Source organism: Anas acuta, chromosome 2 (genome assembly GCF_963932015.1).
Source record: "Anas acuta chromosome 2, bAnaAcu1.1, whole genome shotgun sequence".
In the NCBI taxonomy this organism is placed as follows: domain Eukaryota; kingdom Metazoa; phylum Chordata; class Aves; order Anseriformes; family Anatidae; genus Anas; species Anas acuta.
In genome coordinates this window covers 108,447,601-108,471,006 of record NC_088980.1, presented here as the reverse complement: position 1 = coordinate 108,471,006, position 23,406 = coordinate 108,447,601, and the positions used below count along the sequence as shown (strand labels likewise).

Genomic DNA, 23,406 nt, shown 5'->3' with positions numbered 1-23,406 from the left:
AGTGGTCTTTAAGGTCCCTTCCAACCCAGACCACTCTGTGATTTGATTCTATGAAACAAGATACCATGTACCAGTGTCTAAGCCCAATCATTTTCTTCAAAAAAGAAATTTGAAAACCTCCAATTAATTTTAAATTATATTTTTTCATTTAAATATAGCACGAAGTGAACTAAAACCTGTTAACAACTTCAGCATCAATTTTGAATTCATGCAGTTAAGCAAGCATGTATCAACTTACCTGCAAAATCTTTTACATTCACATTTGCACCTAAACTGATGAGTTCTTTAACTTGTTTAACATCCCCTCTAATTGCTGCCATATGTAAAGGAGTTTCCCCTCGTTCATTTCTTTTGTTAACTTTGTCTTTTTGTCTTGAAGAGGAAGTTGGAGTTTTCTTCTGTGCTGGTGTTTGTAAGGAATGATTTAAGTTGGAATCTACAAAATAAATTTTTAAATGGTCATTACAAGTTATGTAACAGTATTTTTTACTTCATTATAATGCTTGTATGAAAAGATAATTATCAGTGAATAATTAAATAAAGGATGTGTTTGACACCACGTGTATTAACACAACACCTATTTGCAATATAAAAATGGTGTTTTACAAAGTCTTACTGTTTTTAAAATAGTTTTCAAGAACGGACAAATGCTATCCAAACTACAAAGTTGACATACTCTGGCATAAATTGTTCTTAAACAAGACAAAGCATCACCATGCAGATTAGTCTCTACCCTGCTTCTCTCTTCCTCTGGTATATGTCATCTAGATCTTTAGTGCAAAGCCAGTATAAGGAATTACCAGCTGTGTGTTGTACCCTGCACTTCCTTAGCTGTGCCAACACAATTACTTTGGGGGGTGGGGAGGTGGGTAGTGAACTAAAGTTTCCTCAGAAAATTTTCAAAAAAGAAAAAAGAAGCTTTAATAACATGTGACAGGGAGCTACGGACTATCCGTCTGGTTATTTTCACCTTCATGATTCCTTAGGTTTAATTTCTCAAGGAACACATGCCTATGAGACAGAGACTCCAGTGTTTTATATATGCGGCAGAATTCCCCAGTATGAGAGAATAAACAATATCCCTTTTTCCTCCTAAATTATTTGAGTCTCAGTTTTTTTAAAAGATACTTCCTCCTTCCATGAAATTGTCTTGCCTTTCTCTACACAGACTTAAACACAGCAGGATACCGCTAACCAACACCAAATTCTTAAAGAAATGCAGACATTCACTTTTAAAAAATGCAGATTTTGTAAAAACACATTTTTACAAACAAAAACACATTTATAAAAACAAGATTTTTTTTTTTTAAATATAGCTGGAGCAAGGATAGTTTGAAGTTCTGAGTTAAAAACAAGGCATCTCTCATTAAAGAGGGTGTCCGCCCCCCTTTAAATGCTAAGTTGAATCATTTTCCTACTAAATGGAAATCCCACTCCAAAATAGAGACAATGAGACTGTACTTAAACTCCATAAAAAAGTAGCACTTCAGTTTAAATAAGTGCATGGAACAGTGTCTGAGAGGTAAAACATAAAAATAAAAACAAAATTAAAATAATAAAAATAAAAATAAAATAAAATAAATAAAATAAAATAAATAACATAACATAACATAACATAACAGGAAGAAGAAAACTGTTAGCTATGTAAGATCACCTGGACTGTTGTCTCTTGCTGTCATCTGCATGAGAAGTGCCATCTGCTTGCGCTCTGACAGAGGATAACCAAAAAGGATGCTAACTGGTGCTGATTTCTTGTTTGCAGCATCCTTCTTCGTTTTCTTTTTCTCCGGACCTTCCTTCTCTGGAAATATGAACATTGTAAGGCTCAAATTGCTATTCTGCTATAAACTTTTTCTAGAAGTAAAACCATCTTTTCAAGGTATGTGAACCGGTGATTGATGACAGAAGATAAACAGAAATTGCATCTCTAATTTGCTGCATTTGCATTAATTTTGGTTACCTTTTTAATTATATTAGGCTAAAAGCTCCCGAGTTGAAATACTCAGAGCTGTAAGAAGGAGTACTAAAAGAAAGACAAAACCTGTTTCACATTGCAGTAAGACTCACAATTTCAAACCTTGGAGTAACAAGTCAGATCCTTAAAAAGTGCTTTAAGATCAGCCAGTTCCCTTCCGCCTCTTATACACATTTAAGACTCTTCTCTCAAGACCTCATGTTAAAAATTAGGAAAAGTCTTGTTAATACTGATGTTTGTTAGATAATGGAATACAAGATTTCTTCTCTCATTCTGTTACTTCACCTTAAAAGCAATTCCTTCTTCGAAATTCATACCCTTCCAAAACATACACCTATTTCATAGATTTTACAAGTATAACTTCTTTTATCAATATTTACTGAAGATATGTGATACTCCACATCCAAATTTTGAGCCAGGAGATAAAATTATACATCTGAATAAACAGATAATTTCTAAAGCTATCTCAGTACCTAAGAATTCTCACAGATCTCAAGATCAGTTAAGTGCACTCTGAAATCAGATAACTTTTTGATATATTAAAAATTTCAAAACGAATATTTTATTTGTATAACTTGGAACATTTGTTTGATCTATATCTTCCATCCTTTTCAAACATTCTTCCTTCATTTTTTACACCAATATTTCCTAAACCAAACACAAGCATTCACCTTGAAATATAACAGAAAACAACTGATTTGTGATGTAGTGACTAAATTGCTTTTAACTGGAACAATCTTTAATGATCTCAATATCAGACAAGTATAAACTTCCCATGCATCATATTTCTTTTCCTACAACTATTTTCCATACACCTCCCTACCTTGTAACTGTATTTTCCAGAGATGTAATAGTTTGCATTTATTCATAGTGAAGACCATTTACTTCATGTAATTATCTCAGCTTTCCAGAAAATTGCTCTTTTTTTTTTTTGTCTGAGAAAGTTCTTGTCAAATTTAGCATTTTCTATTTCATTAAGGAGCTTAGTATTACGTGTTAGATATGTAACGTCTACCTTTTTCTTCAGCCCCTAAGGTTACTGCTTGAAAGTAAACATCCTTGGTTATTTCGAATTAAAATTTTTGAAAGCAGTACAAAAAAAAAAAAAAAATCTAATTGATACTATCAAAAAGGAACAGCCTGTTTTCTAAAATAGGCTTAAATTAACAGAACATCTCAAAATTCTGAGCAAATGCTTCCCTTGGTTCCCTTCCCTAGAAGCCCAGGGTCATTATGAGCTTCTCCTGTTCATTCTGCCGCACCCTCTCCTTTTGATAGATTCCCTGCCTTCCACGTTCCTGACATACCTTGAAACAGTCAGACATTGCTCTGCACCCTACAGTCACTGGGAACCCCAATTCACCCTCCAGACTGGACTACTGAGCACAGAGATAAGGGAAGGATTCAAGAAGGAGGAAGGTCGTCTGTTGGCTGCTTTCTCCTCTGTGACTAGCTAAGCCATAAACTTTATGTTGTTGCTTGAGATCTAAAAATTACAATCAAGAACATGTAATAAGAGAAAGGGGAAAAAATGTTGGACTGATGAGCTGGGTTTGACTCTATGAAAATGCTAAAATTTGGTCAGGGATTGTTACTGTTAGTAAAATAAGCTTGGTTGCCATACTGATGACTTTAGTTCTTTGTGCAGCACCTTCTCGCATCTTACCCTTACTGTAATCAATTATCATCTGATGAGGCACTGCTCATCCAGTTTTAGTTAACCTTAGTATTTGAGGACATATTAAAAAAACATGGGAAGTGCATTTAAGGTACAGTTGGAGGGGAGGGGATGGATTTCATTTCATCACTGTCCCTGTGATTATATTGATCTTCCAGTTTCCTTTCCAACATCTCAACCTCAAAGCACCCGTAAGATAAAAGCTTCATTAAAAATCTGCTATCTGCAGAAGATGAAAATCTCAAAAGACTCCACTGAGGCAAACTTCACTTCACCGCAAACTTTCTGCAGAGGAGCAAAAATTAATAAAAATTACAAGTAAGAAGCTTAAGTCCCACTGAGGTTCCTAGGCATGTACCATTCCACACCTCATTAATCCCCAAACTGACCTTTTTTATCTTTTGATATTCTCTGCTTGTTTCCAGCCCTCTCTCTGGGCCCCTCCTCGTTTCATTCATTTCCTCTTAACTCATTTTCTGCCTTCCTAGCCCTCTCTAAATCTCACCTTCTAGGTTTGCTTATGTACAAAGGCTCCAGTAGTGCAATGCTCTAAAGGCACAGAAAGCCATGCAACCAGTGCACATTTTCAACTCCATACTGACCAAATAAGAAATATATGCTTTTACAGACTGAACAATTACAATAAGATTATTTTAAGAATGGAAAGGAGCAGACATACATGTAAAACCTACAAATTTATCCATGTTTAAAAAGGAAACAAGGAGATCCCTTTTACATATGTAATTGTTGAGATTTTTCTGAACTGCATGCATCTCACACTTGTGAACATCTAAAAATACATACAATGTCTAAATCAAGCCTGCTTCCCTGTTTGTAGAAAGTCTGCATATAGGAAAACTTAAAGAAAACCTACAATGAAATTTTACTTTCAGCTTTTCAATGTGATTATGCTGTTCTCTCTGCGAAGAGAGCATACTCTGTAACCTTCATCGGCTAATTTAGTATTTCCAACAAAACAACATATTTCAATTTGTCTGGCACGATTTGCTGTTTCTTAGTTTATGCTATTTACCACTTATGATTCTTTTTCAAAACAAAACAAAACAAAACACACATTCATTTGCATTCTGAATCATTCATAACAATTTTATAACTATATTCAGCTTGGGAAAACAATACATCCAAATGATAGCGTGGGTTTTGTTTGTTTATGCTTTTATTTTTTTTAAATCATTTTATTAGAAATACCTATTAAGCATATGAGTGAAATTCAATCATGTATCATGATTAGTGTTGTGAAACAACACCGAAGTCCTACCCAATATTCCAAAGCTTTTCACTGGTGCGACAGTGTTTACAGAGCATTTCTAGGTCTTACCAATTGCTCTCACCAAGTAGATGCTAGACTACGTATGGATTTTCAGAAAATCTGAACAGTTCAATACACAAAATGAGTATGACCAACAATAAAGCAAAAAAAAAAAAAAAAGTGTCTTGGGACTACAGCAGGTGCACCTAATAATCCATTTACTGGAGTACATCCGCAAAGAAGCTAGTAATTTTTCCCCAACTCCAGTTCTCATGCATATGGCCTAGATTTAAACTAGAGGATAAAAACAAAACAAAACAAAACACAGAACAAATGTGTGGAAGGAATCGAAGGGGAAATAGTAGGGCATATAAAAGAGAAATTTAGATAAACCAAAAAAAAAAAAGTACTTTTTTGATCCAAGAAAAACAACTCTACAACTGCTGATAAAGACGTTATACAAAGCCACAGAAAAATCTTATAAATGATTGGGAACTCCCATTGTGCTAATTGCACAATAGATTATTTGTTTTCACTGCTCCAAGATTATCATCACACTATACTTCATTTAGCAGGAAAAAGTATAACTTAACAATCTAAAGCCTTGACTATTTAATTATTCTTTATTTCGTGTTAAACAAAAACTTTTCACAGCCATGTTCTTGATGTCCATACAATTTGAATAGTAATAACTTCCTTAATATGGAGATAATATCAGTTTGAGAAATTAAGGTCATATAAAATTTCACTTATAAAACTGTTGAAGTCAATTTAAAAAATTTTTTTTTTTTTTTTAAGTTTTGAATATTTTGTTTTCAATGTCTATGAAGTGCAAATATCTTCTTTCATATTCACTTTCTTGTCACTTTTTGATATTCTTCAGCAGTTAGGACATCAGGGAATTTCTTACATGTTATTAACTACAACCCGAACTCTTCAAATGGATCCATGTATGATTTTCTTTATTAAACACCTTTCATAATATGCAACTAAATCTATTTGGACAACATTCCTTGTAATATTTTCCTTTTGCAGTGTAAGTTTTCCACATAACACTTAAAAAAAAAAGTTCAAAAATAGTTATGTGAAACAGTGCTATAACTGCATTTAAGCACTTATTTTTGTATAAATTCATGAAATTCACTCACACTTTTGAAATGTATCAGCAGCAAAAACATCATCAGCAATTACTTTAAGAGAATGTACGCTTCACAGATAATGTCCCAAGACAACTGATAATGTACCTGTTTGTTTTGGATTTGGATAAGTTACAAACACTGGATCAGCTTATTTCTAAGTGGTTTAGGAAAATAAGTTGGTAAATAAAATTACATATGGATTCCTCAAAACAAATCATGCCAAACTAACAGAGTATACCATTTGGTAAAATAACCACTTTGGTGGATAAAGGAAAAAGCAAACAGAGCAAATTCCAACTTCAGGGCTTGTTCCAATTCTACTTTTACATCAAACTCCTGTCAGTGCAAATTATAAGGAATAACTGCACCAAGAAATAGGACCACATGAAGCTAAAATATAAACTGCTTGACATAAAATAAACGCGTCTACAGCAGCTAAATCATTAAGTGATACAGACCAAGACACTAATATCCTTATTACTGGCAAAAGCAGAAGACAGGTCATGGTGATCAAATCTGCAGATGAGGTTATTATTTTTAAGAGAAACACATCAAGATTGACTGCTGCTTCCTACACTCAGTTAAAGAGTAGAACCTGATGCAGGGAACTCGTAGTATACTGTACACTTTAGAGAAATTTAAGGTACTGTTGTGATGCTTAATTAAGTTAATAGAAAATATTTACTGAAACTTATACACACATGCACAAAGACACATCTACTTTCCTGTCTCTGGCTCATACATTAGGTAAAGAAACTTGTCACGGTTTAAGAGCTGAATGAAATCCAGCAAGTAGTACCACAGTTGTCCAAACAGTCCTTTTAGAGTCCCACTAGCCTGTCTATAGGAAGCACACATATATGCACTGTTAGGATGAGGTACACATGGAACAGCCTTCTCTGGATATCTATTACATGATAGAAGAAATGACTGTGCTATGCTTGGACTATGTTAGAGGCAGGAATTGCTGAGGTCAGATAACAAAACCAAGGTATTACTACAAACAGAAAATCTGGAAGACATTATCTCCAAGGAAAGTGACAAATTGGTGTGTAACTGTAACTCTTACTGTTCTTTGTGAATAATCAACTATGTAACAAGATTAAAAAATGCCTATGCTTAAAATGCCTATACTTACCTTCACCATGAAAATATTTTTCCAATCTGCAGTTACATGTAATTATATAGAGAAACACAAATTTGTTTCTTCAGATTAATAAGGTGGTGCAAGCAAACAAACTTGTCCTTTAAAATAGTAGCACTTGCCTGCTGTGTTCTCACTCAGAGAAATCTATCACAAAAATGGATTATTTAAGAATAACCAAATCAATTAAATTACTGAAATTTAAAGAATGCTATTTAAGTACTCTAAATAAGTAGTCTTTCATGCAAATGGTGATTTTGGATTGGGAAACTTCAAATCAGGGAACTTATTAAAAAAAGTTATGAAAAATGTTTCTTCCTCCACCACCAATTCCACCAGTCTTACGCAAATCTTAAATGTAAAATCCTCCATAAGGTTATGGGAAATTAACTTCAATAAAGGTTAAAGCTACACTGCAATTAAATTTGACACATACATGCATATATATAGCATTAGCTTTTTGTGGTTGCTCTTGATCACAGAATGGGGATGTTGTAACAGAGACTTCAGCTTAGGATAAGCATCCAAACAAGGACAGTACACGCAAGCCAGATCTGCTCAAACAAATAACAGCAGTATAATAGACACACACCTGCACAATAAAAGAAAGTAAGAATAGGGCTCTGTTGATTAAAAATTGGCACACAGTGCCATTCCAGGTGCTGGAGCTGTCCCATAACAGATCTCCCACAGCTCATGTTATAAGTCAGCTTAAATCTGTGCAGACCTAGCGACCGCAGGCATCTCAGCTGAAATTGCATGCCTACATTTAGTCAACAGGATTTGATCCTAGCCAGTATGAAATTATTAAGAAAGGGACCTACAAGTAAGATATGAAAATATTTTTCATTAATTTAATGCACCAGTTTCTTAGGCAAAAGCTAATACAACTAATTTAAATGCAAATCTTAATAAACAGCAAGACTAAGCATTGTTCTAGACTCTTACGGGACACTACAAATGCAGTTTGTTTTCAGACTTCCCAAAACTGACTGGACGTAACATTTACTTTATACACAGTTTAGTAGGAATCAATTTTTTAAAATACATTTCCAAGTGAAGCTAACATCATTTTGGATGTCCGTGTTTATTATCACTTATATAGTTTCTTGACAATACCTGAATGAAAAGAAAAAAACAAAACACAACAAAACACCAAACACAAAACAAAAAACCATACCACAAGAAACCAAAAATACCAGGAAGAGGAAGCAATAGGTAGAATTTAGGGAGAGAGGCTGAAGCTGGTGAGAGAAACATGTCACAAGAGGCAGCATTTCAATCCAAAGGAGAGAAACCAGATAAAAATCAGTATTTGTCATATAAAGGTGATTAAAAAAAAAAAAATCTTAGTTTATGTATGCATATTCTGGAAATAGATCTGAGACAAGTCCAATGACGTAGTGCTCTAAAAATAAGATATTCCCATTTTTCCAGTAACTCATTTACCTTCCTAAATAGGAGGGAACCCAATTATCATGGGGTTTCTATCATCAGCTAGCAACCCTATCATGTGTTTTGGAGATAAAACATTTATTATGAACAGTTGTTCACTAAATTAGAACTCTTACCCTAAATTTACTTTTCATGGCACTCCTTGATTTTTGTTTACCCAGAGATGTTTTTAGATGACGCCAAGTCTTTAAAAACATTTGGAAAGCAAACTCAATGGTGTTTTATTGATTACAAATAAACTATTTAGCAAACTAGTGAGAACATTTTTACTATACTTAACTCTGAAAAAAATATATTGGAAGTCAATTAAAAGTAAAACAACAAGGAAAGGATAAAATACATCCTGGAACTATAATGGACAGGGTGAAGAATGCAGTAGTTCCATAATTTTTCTGAACTTTTCTTATTATGAATTGTGTACATAACCTCTGATCATCTTCCCTAGACTGCTTCTACAGATTTTCAACATGTACCAGAAGAAAACAGAATCCTGCACCCCTTTTTTTTTTATTATTATTTTTAAGAAAACAACACCCCTTTCATGCCCCCAACCCACTAGTACTACTAGCTAACAAAAAGCATTTCATCCCCTCTTCTTGATTCCATATCTGGTTACTCTGTCACCTCCAAATCTTTCTTCCTTCCCAAATAATATTTGCCATTCTCTGTACTTAGTTAGCAAGGAGACACTTCTGCCAGAGGTAAGAATTCAGCAGCTTGGCAGCAATATGTAAGTAGTTAATGCTCACTGGTCTAAGCCAATTGGTTAGGTACAGAATCAGCAAGACAAGAACTGTTCTTTGTTGTTGTTTATTTGGTTTTGGTCCCAGTAATGGTCCCAGCCTCTATGGCCTTTGGAAAGCCTAGGTACCAAGTTCCTCACCTGTGAAACAGGATAGTTATCTTGCCTTCCTTCCTCAGCAGTAATGCACACAGAAGTTTGCAACATGTCAACAACGAATCAGACAATAAGCACTGATGTTTGCTACACAATAATTAAGAGTTATGTGCCTTCCATTGTTCTGTGAAGTATTTCTTGCCCCTACTTGAACTGTTTCCATCATCCCTCTGCTACAACTTAAAAAGGTTTTGTAGTGTATGCACTGCACTGTCTGTGCTTGTCTAGACAGCTAGACTAATCCATCTTGTTTGCGGCAACTGTGACAATAGATGCTAGAGCAAGAGAAAACACAAAATTTTACATTACCTTACAAGATGTTGTGACAATGAATTAAAGTTGATGGAGATGGTGAGAAACGACAAAAGATTTCCAACACAGAACACATTAAATAAGTGCTAAAGACTATTTCTAAATACATTTAATTCCACTACAAAAAAACAGTTATGGTATAACACCAAACAATATAATCAACAAAGCAAATGCTGGGAGTGTACATATATAACTTACACATGGTCTTTTCAGAATCAAGTGGTATTATGAATAGTATACAACTGTAGAATTCTGTAAACACACTGAAAACTGGGCTTTAAATCCAAAAGTTCTGGTTTGCAATGCAACTATTTCAAATTTGGATTTTATACCACATTCTCTTTACATTAACAAAAATATGTTTGTAACATCCAAGAATCAAATTGTCTGGAATAAATCAATCCTGGACGAAAAGTAAGTATGTACTTACATATATAACTAGAATTAAATACAAGTATGTTAATTAATTAACTTTTCTGAAAAAAATTATGATAAGTACTATATGAGAAACTGTCAGACTGAACTGGTGAGAAATGTGGGGAGCAGACCTTCTGGTGACCATCCAAAGGGCTTGGATACTGTCTTGCTGGCAACATAACTATTACTGGACTACTGCATATACCTAATTAGGTTAATTGTACTCTTGGAATTACATTTAGATTCCTCCATCTTGATTCGAAAAGAGCCATGTTAAGAATGATATTTTGAAGTCTTCAAATCAGTTGTAATAGAATATGCTTAAGTCAGGAAAAACTACCAGCCTGTGCAGAAAAGGCATCCTGAGCAGATCAGAGGAGCTCAAACTGAAAGAAGTTTGTTCTCCATAGCTAGTTCAGTTAGTTCCACAACCTTAGCAACTTTTATATATAGGACAGAGCACTCCCCATCTTCCCCCCCACCAACAACAGGCTACGAAAGGCTAAGATCTGTGCCACAAATCAAGGCACTTACACATCTTTCCATCAGTTTACTTGCTTTAGCAAATGGACCTCTAGAGATGACCATGAAAATAAAGACTTAATGACTAAAATGGAAGCAAAAGAACAAGGTTAGGAAAGATCTGGAAAATGTAGATAAACTACAATGGCATGCTAGCTTTGGTAACATCTGATAGGATGAAAGCCTATCAGACTGAGATGCAACAATCAGAAGCAAGCAAGCAACGTTTATACTTAGTATCCTTTTTAGAGGGAAAAATCAATGTAAAAACATAATATACAATTAATTAAAATAGGATGTATTTTACCAACAAATAATTAGTTAAGGAAATAAAAAGGTTCTACCTGTGTCTGAATTGCGATCTTCATTTCTGGATGGACTAATAGTAAAAGGAAGTTTACGTTTCATGGAAGACTTTTCTTTCATCTCCTTCCCCACATCACTCCTATCCACTTTTGGAGTTTTGCTGTAGGATGCAATCTTGTCCTTGCTCTAATATAAATAAAAAGTATACTAAGTAATTTTTGCATAAAGCAGGAGAGTCTCATAACGTATACAGACTGAAAAGACTTCTATGTGAGAGCGTATGTGCAAGTACTTGTATCATTACATAGTAGCTCATTCAAAACCTTTTAAGGTAACCTTACTGAAAATAATCAATAGCATTTCTTTCCTTTTAAAGTGAGAATCTTTTGTGTTATATCTACTTCCAGGTACATCACTGTAGAAGTGCTGTTTGCTACTCGAGCCTTAATTAATGGTCAAAGGAACACCACCAACTGGACAAGACTTTGCTAAGTCTCAGAACCTTTAATGACCACGCCAATTTGTTTCCCTGACTATAGTACAATAATCACATTAACAGTACATTAAAAGCCCACACTGCCATTCAGACTGAGCAATAACACAATAACAAAAACCCCTAAGAACCTTCCCCTGCCTCCTCCCCATCCCCAAACCCATCCATACAGAGAGCTTCCCTTCCATTTCAACAGGGATAGTTAGTGCATCATCTTCTGAAGCAAAATTTCCCAAGAACATAGACAATCTATACCGAAATTTTATTTAACTGGTATGAAATTCATGAAAAAATATGTACAATTTGGAATTTTTAGGTACATAAATCTAGTATTTTTGCTTTTAAGACATTTTACAATAAACAGAGAAAAACGGGATGGACTCAACTTATGATCAATTGTTTGATAATCTAGGAGCTTGAAGTATGGAAAAGACAGCAAGTTAGTAAAATGAATGCTTAAAAGATCCCTCTGCAAAGCCCAACATTTTTGCATACCAATCAAGAGCCAATGCAGAGAAATGACATTTTCTCTTCATTATGTGCTGTAGAGGTACATTATTGAGTTATCCCAACTCCACAGCTCTGTATTATTAATCAGTTGATCGAGTGAAAACACTAGTAGATTCATTTCCTAAAGGTAGAAGAGGAACATACACTTACTTGCCAATCAGAGCAAAACTAAAGGCTATTCCTTCGTGCTTTTGAAGCAAGAAGTTAAAAGATTTATTCTCATTAGAGGAAACTAGCAAGCAATGCCAAGCAAAGGCACTCAAGAGCTCTCATCCTTTATTTTAAAATATAGGCAGGTAAGAAGGGTAGCTTGATTATATCATCTGATGCTCCGAGTTTAAACTGTCGCCTAGAGGACAGGCAGCAATGATTACAAAGAGAACCCACAAACATCCCCCCTACGTGGTTCAGACAACAGATGTCCGTACCAGGGAAGTCACAAAGAAGGGTAGGAATCAGTCTATTTAAGGAGAATTCCTGAAGTAGCGGGCTGATGCCCCCAGAGAAACCTATAGTCAGTCCAAGTTTGGAAACCTGGAAAAAAAAAGCAAAAAATACACCCCTTACCCATCTCTCCCCCCAAACCAGAACAAGCCAAAACAGAAAACAGAACCCACATATCAAAACCACCCCTTCCCAAAACCCCAAAGAAAGCAAACGCCTCCCCAGGCCTTTTCCTTAAATGCTAGAAAAGCATTTAAAAAATAAAATAGAAAATTAGAAAAGAAAATCTAGAAAACCCTAAGATTCCCATAAGCTCTTGGAAGGTAAAATGTGAATGTTATTACCTTTAAATGAAGCTAACCAATCTAACAGAACTGATCATTAATGTCTGCAAACACACATATCCATTGACAAAGACAGACCCAAACTACATTAAGTCCACTCTGAGCTCTTCTACTAAAGTCTTCCACTTCTGCCCAGTCTCACCAGGAGCATTCTTTCCTTGTCCCAAACAGCTTAATCCAGTTATTTCTCATACATACCTATAAGAATCTCCCACAACATGATAGGCATTACATTTTTATTGCTGTCTTTAGGATATTATCTTACATTAGTTACAAGGCAAAAGAAAGCACCAGTTAAGATTTGTAAACAAGAAACACTCAAATAACTGGTTTAACTTTGTTTTGTAGAAAAAAGACAAGCCTTTCCCAATTGGAAATCCTTAAAAAGCAACATTTTTTTAGAACTGGTTAGTTCTAAAACTAATTAGCAGGTGTTTAAAGAAGCACAAGCTGCTAAAATAATTTGATAACTTCGCATTTATTTCTGTGTACATGCATTATGTGAAATTTGATTGGCACACTACTTTTGTTTTTGTTTTGCTAATCACTGAATATTCATTTGTATGATCATCTACTTAAAAGGAGAGTGTGCTCAAAATGTATACTTTCAGACAAATAAAAATGCAATGAAGTGAAAGAACAGGCTGCACACAATACACAGAAATTACAAGACACATCTTAGAATGAGTATTTTGCTCCTTAGCTATTGTGGAAATAAACATTTATCCTTTTCAAATGAGAAGTATCCTAAAATTTGCACCTCTTTACGTGATGTTCATTGTATTAAATTTACTTGCTTTGAAAGCAAGCAAGTTTCCCACTCTGTGAGAAACAAAATATATTAAAATGGTATATAGCAGAGTACTCGATAAAGCTTCAAATCAAGTAAGCATCCAATAAAATTTTGGCAGTGACCACATACAAACAACAAAGCACACCGAATAGGCTAAGGGGCTACTTAGAATGTCATGAACAACCAGGGGCTGCCTTTCCAATCCGAAGGATGCAATGAACAAACAGGCTGTTTGAGAAGTCAGTGCCAAACCCAATACTATTTAGTATTTCCAGTGACTACGCTGATAGAGATGCAATTAGGTATGCACACAATATCACTGGGCAAGAGGGAGTTGCAAAGATCAATAGCAAATTAAAAATATAATCACTAGCGAATTTGTAGAGCAGTCTTCATTTGATAACAGTTTAAATACAAAACAAAAGGAAAAGAACGGGATAAAAACAAGGTTCTTCAGACTCTTCAAAGACCCTGCATTAAAATTCAGGTAACTCGTAGCAGCCTCCTGGATTCAACTTCAAGTAAAGGAAGGCGAGAGGAGGCAGCACGCCCTGTGGGTTAGAACAGGTACTTCAGCTTAAAGAGCGAGCATTCCCTGTTGCACCTACTCCTGCTCCCACCTACATCTTTTTCAGGGTCCATGCAGGGTTCAAAATTCAGCCTGAATAAGTCTATTGATTAGCTTCCTGCGATCCACAAAAGCCAACTAAAATGAAGCTGACACCTTTCCTTCAGGGGCCTATAATTCAGAACATCTGTGGATTTTCTATGGCAGATCATTCATCTAAACTACCAACTGAATAAAACATTGAATAAAGACATGATAATGTTCAGATCCGTAAACTAAAAAAGTGCTCCAAAACAAAATGCATTGCATATTCTCCTTGTCCACTAGACTCAGAGAATGTTTAATGGCTTTAGACTACAAGGGGCAAGTAAAGGTAATTTACCTTTCCACTCTTTCCAACTGCCCAAGGAAACTGTGGAGTTTCCACCAGTCAAGGCTTCAAAGAAAAGGTCTGGCCAAGATTTGTCAAGAACCGTGTACAGCTTGTTGTGCTCTGGGGCAAATGGATGAACCAGAGCTGCGCATCTCAACATTGAACGCACGCCTCGCTGGGAGGTGTAGTAACGAGAAGAATTTTCTACCTCAGCAAAACCATACTGGTGTGCTACCATGAGGACATTTGTAATCTGTTCCACGGAAACAGTCTCAGGAGGCTAACAAACAGCAGCCTGGACAATCTCTTAATATCCCATTCCAGCTCTATTTTCTGCTATGTCTACAATCAATGACAATACACAAAAGGAGACAACGCAGTGCCATATAATTTATAATCTAGCAGATGTACTAAACCTCAGTAGAATGAGCATTTCTTTCTGCCTATCAAAAATAATTACATACTGAAGCACGTTCTGCATGGTACTAAAATGGCTTTGGGAATAACTATTGTTGGAGCCTTCTAAGATGAGATTTACTTTTTACAAAGCGAAAATGCATTTCTCCTTTGGACCACAGATCTACCTTTTACTTGCAGACTTTCTGCCATTGAAGATATACATTCAGAAAAATTAAAATTTCCTTATGTTTCTAAAATACCTCTTGCAAACACTGAAGGATCTACCAGTTGTACAGTCTTATCAATTTTTATGTTCGTAGGGCAAGCAACAAAAATAGAAACACATATAACATATATGCTAGAAGCTCGTTTTATTAACCTGAATATTACTCTATGCATGTTCTTAAGTTCTCAAAAGAACTAAAAAAAATTAGCTAGTTCACATAGCTATTTACTGGTTATCAGAACAGCATAGTAAATATCAACTTTCACTCAACAAGTATGAAAGATTAAGTCTTGTAGCAACAGTAACTTTAGGACTGTTGAATGTAAGAACACCTATAATTAAACTACCTATCTTCCATCCATATAGTCAGAGAAATTAAGCTCTACAAGTAGATCAAAAATACTTCTGCACCAACAAACTTGTATTAGTGGACACAGAAGTAAGAACAAATTTACATGTCGAAGTGCAGAAGTGGTTTGATTGCACTCTCCTACCAAAAGATTTGAAAAGAAAGCCAAAGCTACGTGAAAAATAGAATGCATTTTTTATACTAAGGACCACTAAAAATTTTTACTTCTTTATTCTTTATACCTCCAGCAGCATCACCTCCTTACGGTATTACATTAGGTTAACTAATCTTTTTCATAAGAAGTTCTAATGCTTAAATTATTATTGCTTTTAAATCCATGGTTGCAGATATGTACATATTACATATCTAATACGTATCTTTATCTGCTTTACAGAAATTTCAACTACTTTCTAAGGATACTTCACTTTAAATAATCACTATCCAATTTTGCCTAATCCATCTTCACTTTAGTTTCATGTTTGTGTGATACAATTTTGCCCCTTGATTTACTTTGTTTCTAAGTCAAATTTTAGTGTTACCCTGTTGTCTGTTGAATTTCAAGTCATTTTCCAGGCTGAATCCAAATGATTACATTTTGGCAATATTTTGTCTATTTTTTTCCTAATACAGGAGGAGAAACTGCACATTATTCAAGGGCCAGCTGAACACTACTGCCTATTGCTTGTTTTTATGTTGAAGAACAGTGTGTGTGTGTGACTTACATGACTTTTTACTATCTTAATCATATATTCATTTTTCCTCGAAATAAGGACAAAAGTAACCAAACTGCACTTATGCTAAAAACATGACTACAGCAAGGTTAACTGTAATGCTTAAGAAATTCTGTAACGTTACTTAGGATCACAGCTTTTCAGCATTATTTATTCTTATTATTTCTGTACAACCCCAAACCTAATCCTACGTTAGTCTCAAATTACACCTCAAACAACATGCCAAGGTAGATAGTGAACAAGACTGAATGCAACAAGGGGAGCAGTTTGTCAATTTATTTTTTGATATCCATGTAATTAGTCCACATAGCCATGTCCTTGGTCAAACTTCCACTTCCTCCTGGGCTTTAAGATGCCAGTGAAGGCTGGATTACTTGGGAAAACTAATCTCAAATACTGAGCAACCCAACGTGTTTGTCCATGTTTCTAATTAGTGCACTGTACAGTCTTAGCAACATGCATTTCCTTGTTAGAGCAACCAGCTATGGACAAACCACCACCACAACCAAAGTGACAATGGAAATGTTTCATGTGACTACTAAAAATATGAAGTTAATTTAGTCCTTTATAAATCGAATCAAAATTTAACATATTTCCACCTCCCCTACCTGGTGCTTAAATAAAGGACACCGTGTTCAGCTTTCTCTTTCCTGGAAAAATTACTAACTTCATTCATAACAACTACTACCTTTGTGCAGCTTTTTTGCCAGAATGTATCTGCATTTCAAAAGCTTACCCAGCTTTTGCAGAGATAGCAGGATATGGGTGTTAAACGGCTCAGCAGAGGGACCAGTTTATAGCGATCAGAGAAAGGAGATTACTGCAGAGAAAGATCTCAAGGCAACCAGCAAACACTGAACTGGGCGTAAGGGTCACTGCTAAGGCAGCTCCTTTGGCAATGGCTGCAAATTCACCAGCCACTGGCATCATTTTTCTACTATAGTAGCACGCAACAGGGAGAGGAGAGTCAGAGGTGGGGCATGGAAGAGGAAAGGAGGCCTCAGCACTAAACACTTGGTTTGACAAGTTGATTTATTTTTAACTCAGACTGCAGAGCTCTTTGTATGTAAAATTCAGAGCTTATGGATGAAGAAAGTAATTTGAACTATAAAAATATGAACATCTATTTGTATACACATAAACCTTTAAATAAATGCATTCCAAGCATTTCAAGCTGTATCTTTAGCATAGAAACAGGAAAATTTAGAACTTGACATATGCCAGAAAACCCACTATTTCTTTTTTGATGCAATTAAAAAGATGAAAACATACTTTAACCTGTTCTAGATTATTTTTTAAATTAAAAACACATATAAAACTTGAAAAAAAAATGACACAGGTGGTTTCCTAGAATGAGCAGCCATTGATTATCAAAGATTTTCAGGTGTCAGAAGTTTTTTTTGCCCAGAAATACTGCAGTGTCAAGATGCAAGTTTATTAAGCCAGAAAATATTTTTGTTAGTTAAATAAATCATCTAAAAGCTTTAGAAACTCTAACTTACTTACAAGTAAATACATAAAAAGGCAGTACTGAATTCTGCTAGATTTCACTACAATACCCTTTCTGTTCCTCCTGTTTTTAGGTCCCACTGATTCCCCCCTCCTTTCCAGTGTTGAATTTCCCAGTATTTCAGTTAACTTGACTATATGCTAAAGAAGAACAAGAAAGAAAATAAATACACTTATTTTTTCATCCCTTTACTATAAGTCAATTTCCTCTCCCTATTTCACTCTAACTTCTTTCTCAGCTATGTAATTTATCACTGTTAGCAGATATCAATACTTTTACCTCACTTTACTGGGACCCATAAAAGAAACTGAGAACAAGCTAAAAAGTCTAATGTTTTGTATAGATCTTTTTGGAAGACATACATTTTAAAGCAGATGCTGGATCTTCTATTCCCTTTTTTTTTTTTTTTTCATCTCCACCTGTCTTATTCATCAAGTGGTCTTCCAGGAAAGACTTCAACAAAATACTAAGTATGAGCAACACACCATCTCCTTTTCTAAAGGAGATAGCTTTAAACATCATTTGGGAGCTAAATGGATTCTGTCTCCACAGGGCAACGTACAACTTAGAATAATATTCTGTATTCTAAGTTATAACTGTTACTATTCATTACAGCTAATTACAGTTGTCCATTTTACAAGTGTACCATGCAGACAAAACTGAGAACTGGGTTATTTATGACTTGCCTCTAGAAGTTAGAAAATGAAAGGATACTTCACATTTATGAGCAGACCAGCTTTTAGTACCACTGGACCCTGCATATCCCTTTATTTTCCAGCAGTCAAACATGGATTGTACAGTTTTTAACCTGGCTTCACTTGTACTGGAGCTACTCTCAACCCCTCTGCAGCATTTGGCTTTCGAGTCCTCCCAGAGGGGAACAAGTACCTGTGTTACAAAGGATCCTAAGAAACTTGTGTTCGCTCATTGGTCTGCACTGTCACAGGCCTTCAGAAATGTTTCAGTGCTTGTTACAGAGACTAAGACACTGTAAAATTAAATTAAATATGAATCCTTGCTCTTGTGAGTGTATAAAGACTTCATATGATCTAAGATACGGAAATTATGCACTAACTTGCATTAAAAATATCAGCATATCCAGCTTCCTTTTGATCTAAGTTGTAAGCTATAACAAAAGGCATAAATTCTGCTCCCTAATTTAATTTAGGCATGAAAGCATGTAAAAAATTGCACTAGATTTTTTTCCTCTGTAGGTAAGATTTCAGAATACAGTTTTTTATTTATTTCTTCCCATTACAGCAACAAAAACTGTGATACAACACAAGCTTTTAATTTCACCAAAATGAAAGGAACACGAATATAATTTTATTACCTTTCTTGCAGTTGGTTTTTCCACCATGGTGCTATCACTGTCCGAATTTTCTATTTGAACTGTTTTTGTAGATGCAAATTTGGGCATTTTATAGCTGTTTAGCTAGCTGTATTTTGTATCAGTGGGTTCATCGTGTGTCTGAAAAACAAACAAAACAGCAAAACCAACATTATATAAATATACAAATTAAAGTGTCGTATCAAGACAAATGTTCTTATCGCAGATGGTAGCAGAGCTGAATTGTACTCCAGAAAGTAGACTGCCAGTAATAGCAGACTTCAAGCATCCTTCTCACTTACAGCTTCCGCCCTGGGGTGAAAACCTAAATGCTAAACAGAAACATGGCTACTGCTGGGGACAGTGTCATTGGAAAATCATAAAGCCACCCACTGAACTGCCTCATCCTTCCAACCTACGTCTTTGGCAGACTTAAAGCTTTCAGGTATTTGACATCTCATTGCTGCTCACCATGTCACTTTGTTTTATAGGTCATAAGACTGGGAAGATGCACGGAACCATTTCCAGCAACACTATCAACAAAAATTATTTTTCTAGCCAGGGAAACTGAAATATTGTGTACCTAAAATATTTCAGAAAGGCAGTCAAATCTTGGTGACGTGCTATCCATCTGATAGAAAAAAAGAGATACATTAGAAGAAAAATCTTTTAAAGGTTAGGCCTGGAAGTAGAAGCCTTAATTCCCGTTATCTAGCAAATCAACCACATAAGCCATCACTAGAGATGTGTGTATACAAAACTCAAAGAAGTCTGTGGTGTTTCATCTCTGTGGCACACTGAGTAAGCATCATGACAGTTTCACATAATACAATTTTGAATTTCCCATGTTACTTTTGGTTGCACTCTTCTACTTCAAGACAGTTGAAACATTTTTAATACCTGACAGTAAAAGTCAAGGTCGTCCCAAAAACTTATTTCAGGAACATAGCAGAAGACTGCCCTTCACTGCCAGCAGTACACAGTCTAGTGATTTCTAGCATTATTCATTTATAATCTTTTTAAGAACTCTAAGTTCTTACAACAAAGAAAGTAGTTATGATCAATTAAAAATCCAAAATACCCTGTCAACACACCAGAATTTTTACTACACAACCCGTTAAGTACTACAACATGCAAGTTTAGACAGAAAATCTGCAAATGCTATCGATTCTGAGTATCAACCAAGCAAAATAGCTAAAGCTTCCCTTCATGTTCTACATTTAGGGCAATTGTCAGAGCAGGAGCCAAAACAGGATGAGAATGAGCAGAGCACACTCAGCTCACTACAGTGAATGAGTAAGAGACTGAAAAAGAAAGGCAGACAGATGACGTTAGAAAGTTAACCTAAAGAAGTCTGTATCAACAACTCGCATTTGACTCGGGGGAGCTCATGAGCAATCATCTTCAAGTCTCCAAAGGCGTGCTGTTGATTTACTCTGCTCCGGCTCGTTAGAAGTCAAGCACATTGCTAAGGCACTGTATGCTCATGTTCCTCATAAATCCCAAAATCCAGTAAGAGATTTGTGGCTTAGCTGAGACTCAGAAGCCAATTCCCAGCTCCGGGTGAAAACCAAGAGATCTAGACCAAAAACATGGTCTATAGCAAGAACAGTCATAACCAAAAATCCTGAAGTCACTTGCTGAACTCATCCGTCTTGCACCTGTAAAAGTGCCTGAGATGAAAAGGTCATGTGAAAAGAAAAACTCCATTTGACTTCAGTTTAAAGCTTGTGATGTCATATTTATCTCTTGAAGCTGATGTGTCACATTTACAGGATCACAGTCTTACCGACTCTTGCAGTAATTTTTATTATTATTATTATTTAAATCTCAACTAGGTTTTGTTTCAGGTGTGAAGTTTCTATTGCTACTTTACAATTAAGATTTTGGGATCACCATGCAGAGAATTTGCTGCTGTTACAGGATCAGGGCCACTGGTTTGGTTTGACACCGGTAACCAACAGACTAGAGCAGCAGAGACCGCTGGTTTCTCTTTAATGCACGCTAGTCCTGACACCCAAAACTTTTAAGATTCAAACAAATTTCTCCCTCCAAAAGACCTAAACTTATGTGAAATTCTCTTACAGAATACTTGGTTGAGATGAATACTGTTGCACACTACAGAGTAACATCTTACTTCCTTATTCTTCCATAGGAGGAAGAGAAGAACAAGAGAGGAAGAAAAGTTCAAAATGCCCAGTCCCAAAGTCAGCAAATTAGGAAATGCCAAACTAAAGTCTGATCCTTCCCTCCCCCTGCCCCTACGCTGAAGTATTTTTCTTTTAACATTAACCACAAGCTTATAAAAAAACAGGAAGAGCTTAATTAGAAACTCTCACATACAATAACCTGAATCTTGTTTCCACTGTTACATCAATATAAAAAAAATACAATACTGTGAAATTCCTAATATTTTACTTTTGCCCAAGACACAAGAAACAGTAGCGTATTCCCTCACTTCGAGTAGGGTCAATAAGATTTTATCAGTGTCAGTGCTGATATAGAAACAACCATTCATTTTTAACTGACACTGAAACACGTTTATATGCCTGTTTGTTTTCCTTGTTTTTTTTTTGTTGCAGGAAGAAAAAAAGAGTTATCAAGGCAACAAAGAGTGTTTTTGAATTAGTTTCCTGTATTTCGCAGGAAACATTTTTTAATGCTAAAATAAGCAACGAGTTAGTACCGTCACAGACAGCTAATACCACGCTGATTACACCACACACGCAGTGCTGCCACAAAAAACAAATATTTCTGTTTTGGTGGGTTTAAAAAAAACAACTCCCCTAAAAAAACAACAAAACCACACATGCCACAAATACGCTTTTGCTCAGTTAGCCTCCCCAATCCTACGTTTCAGTTGCAACAATTCCCAAGTTGAACTGTGCCCCAGTAAAGGCTTTTGTAAAAATTAAAAAAAACAAACAACAACAAAAAAAAAACTTCAGCAGCAATGATGCTCATAGTCTGAAATTGTCATTCATTGCTTTATTTCGAAAATACAACAAAACGGCCTGTACGTTCTTCCTGTTAACTATTTGGGTATATCATCATGATGACAACTACTTTAAAACCGATTGACAACATGTAAAAACGATATTTGAATCAAAAACTGTCATTATTTCAATCAATGTATTTCTCATGGCACGTTCAGCCATTTTCTTTCCCTCCTTTCTCCCTGATGCTTGACTCCCTGAAATCACCTCTGCCGCTGCTGAGCTTCTCTTCCCGCACTGCATGGGAACGTGCCTGGCTCCGGCAGCATGGAGCCCACCTCCACCAGCTCCAGGAGGTCGAGCACCAGGCCTTGGCTCCTGCCTCACTGGATTCACCTGCATTTGGTGAAGGCCAGCTTCTCCTTCACGAGCCACATGGCCTCCGACAGGGCCGATCAAGGACACCCTCAGCAAGTCTTCAGATGACACCAAGCTGAGCAGTGCAGTTGATAGAAGGGGAGGAAGGGATGCCACCCAAAGGGACCTCAACAGGCTTCAGAAGTGGGCCCATGTAAACCTAATGAGGTTCAAAAAGCACAAGTGCAAGGTGCTGCAGCTGGGCCAGGGCAATCCCAGATTTGAGCACAGACTGGGAGAAGAACTCATTGGGAACAGTCCTACAGAGAAGGACTTGGGGGTTCTGGTGGACAAAAAGCTCGACATGAGCCAGCAGTGAGTGCTTGCAGCCCAGAAGGCCAACTGTGTCCTGGGCTGCATCACCAGAGGAGTGGCCCCTGCTCTGCCCTTTTGAGGCCTCACTCAGAGTACTGTGCCCAGGTCTGGGGCCCCCAGCACAAGAGGGATGTGGGGCTGTTAGAGCGGGTCCAGAGGAAGGCCACGAGGATGATCAAGGGGCTAGAGCATCTGTCCTATGAAGACAGGTTGAGAGAGCTGCGGATGTTCAGCCTGAAGAAGAGAAGGCTCTGGGGCGACATCGTTGTAGCCTATCAGTACTTAAAGGGGTCTTATAAAAAGACTGGAGAAGGACTCTTTACTTGGGTAGATAACGATAGGACAAGGCAGAAGGGTTTTAAACTAAAAGAAGAGAGATTTAGATTAGAGGTTAGGAAGAAATTCTTCACTCAGGGGGTGGTGAGGCACTGGCACAGGTTGCCCAGAGAGACTGTGAATGCCCCATCCCTGGAAGTGTTCAAGGCTAGGTTAGATGAAGCTCTGGGCAACGTGATCTAGGGGGTGGCATCCCTGCCCATGGCATGGGGCGTT

General features: G+C 36.3%; 1 protein-coding gene across 6 annotated transcripts in view; it reads right to left on the bottom strand.

The window, feature by feature from the left end:
* ANKRD12 (ankyrin repeat domain 12) overlaps window positions 1-23,406 on the bottom strand; it is a 63,782-nt gene that overhangs the window by 23,959 nt on the left and 16,417 nt on the right. For 3 of the 6 annotated variants that reach the window (XM_068671617.1, XM_068671619.1, XM_068671621.1), the window contains exons 2-5: window positions 19,190-19,327; window positions 11,155-11,302; window positions 1,655-1,801; window positions 239-436 (exon numbers count right to left, since the gene is read on the bottom strand). In XM_068671617.1, the coding sequence (XP_068527718.1) occupies window positions 239-436; window positions 1,655-1,801; window positions 11,155-11,302; window positions 19,190-19,276 (580 nt within the window). In that variant the 5' untranslated portion in view covers window positions 19,277-19,327. Of the gene's footprint in view, window positions 1-238; window positions 437-1,654; window positions 1,802-11,154; window positions 11,303-12,547; window positions 12,654-19,189; window positions 19,329-19,769; window positions 20,077-23,406 lie in introns of those variants that run through there. The other 3 variants (XM_068671620.1, XM_068671622.1, XM_068671623.1) reach the window with 3 other exon arrangements.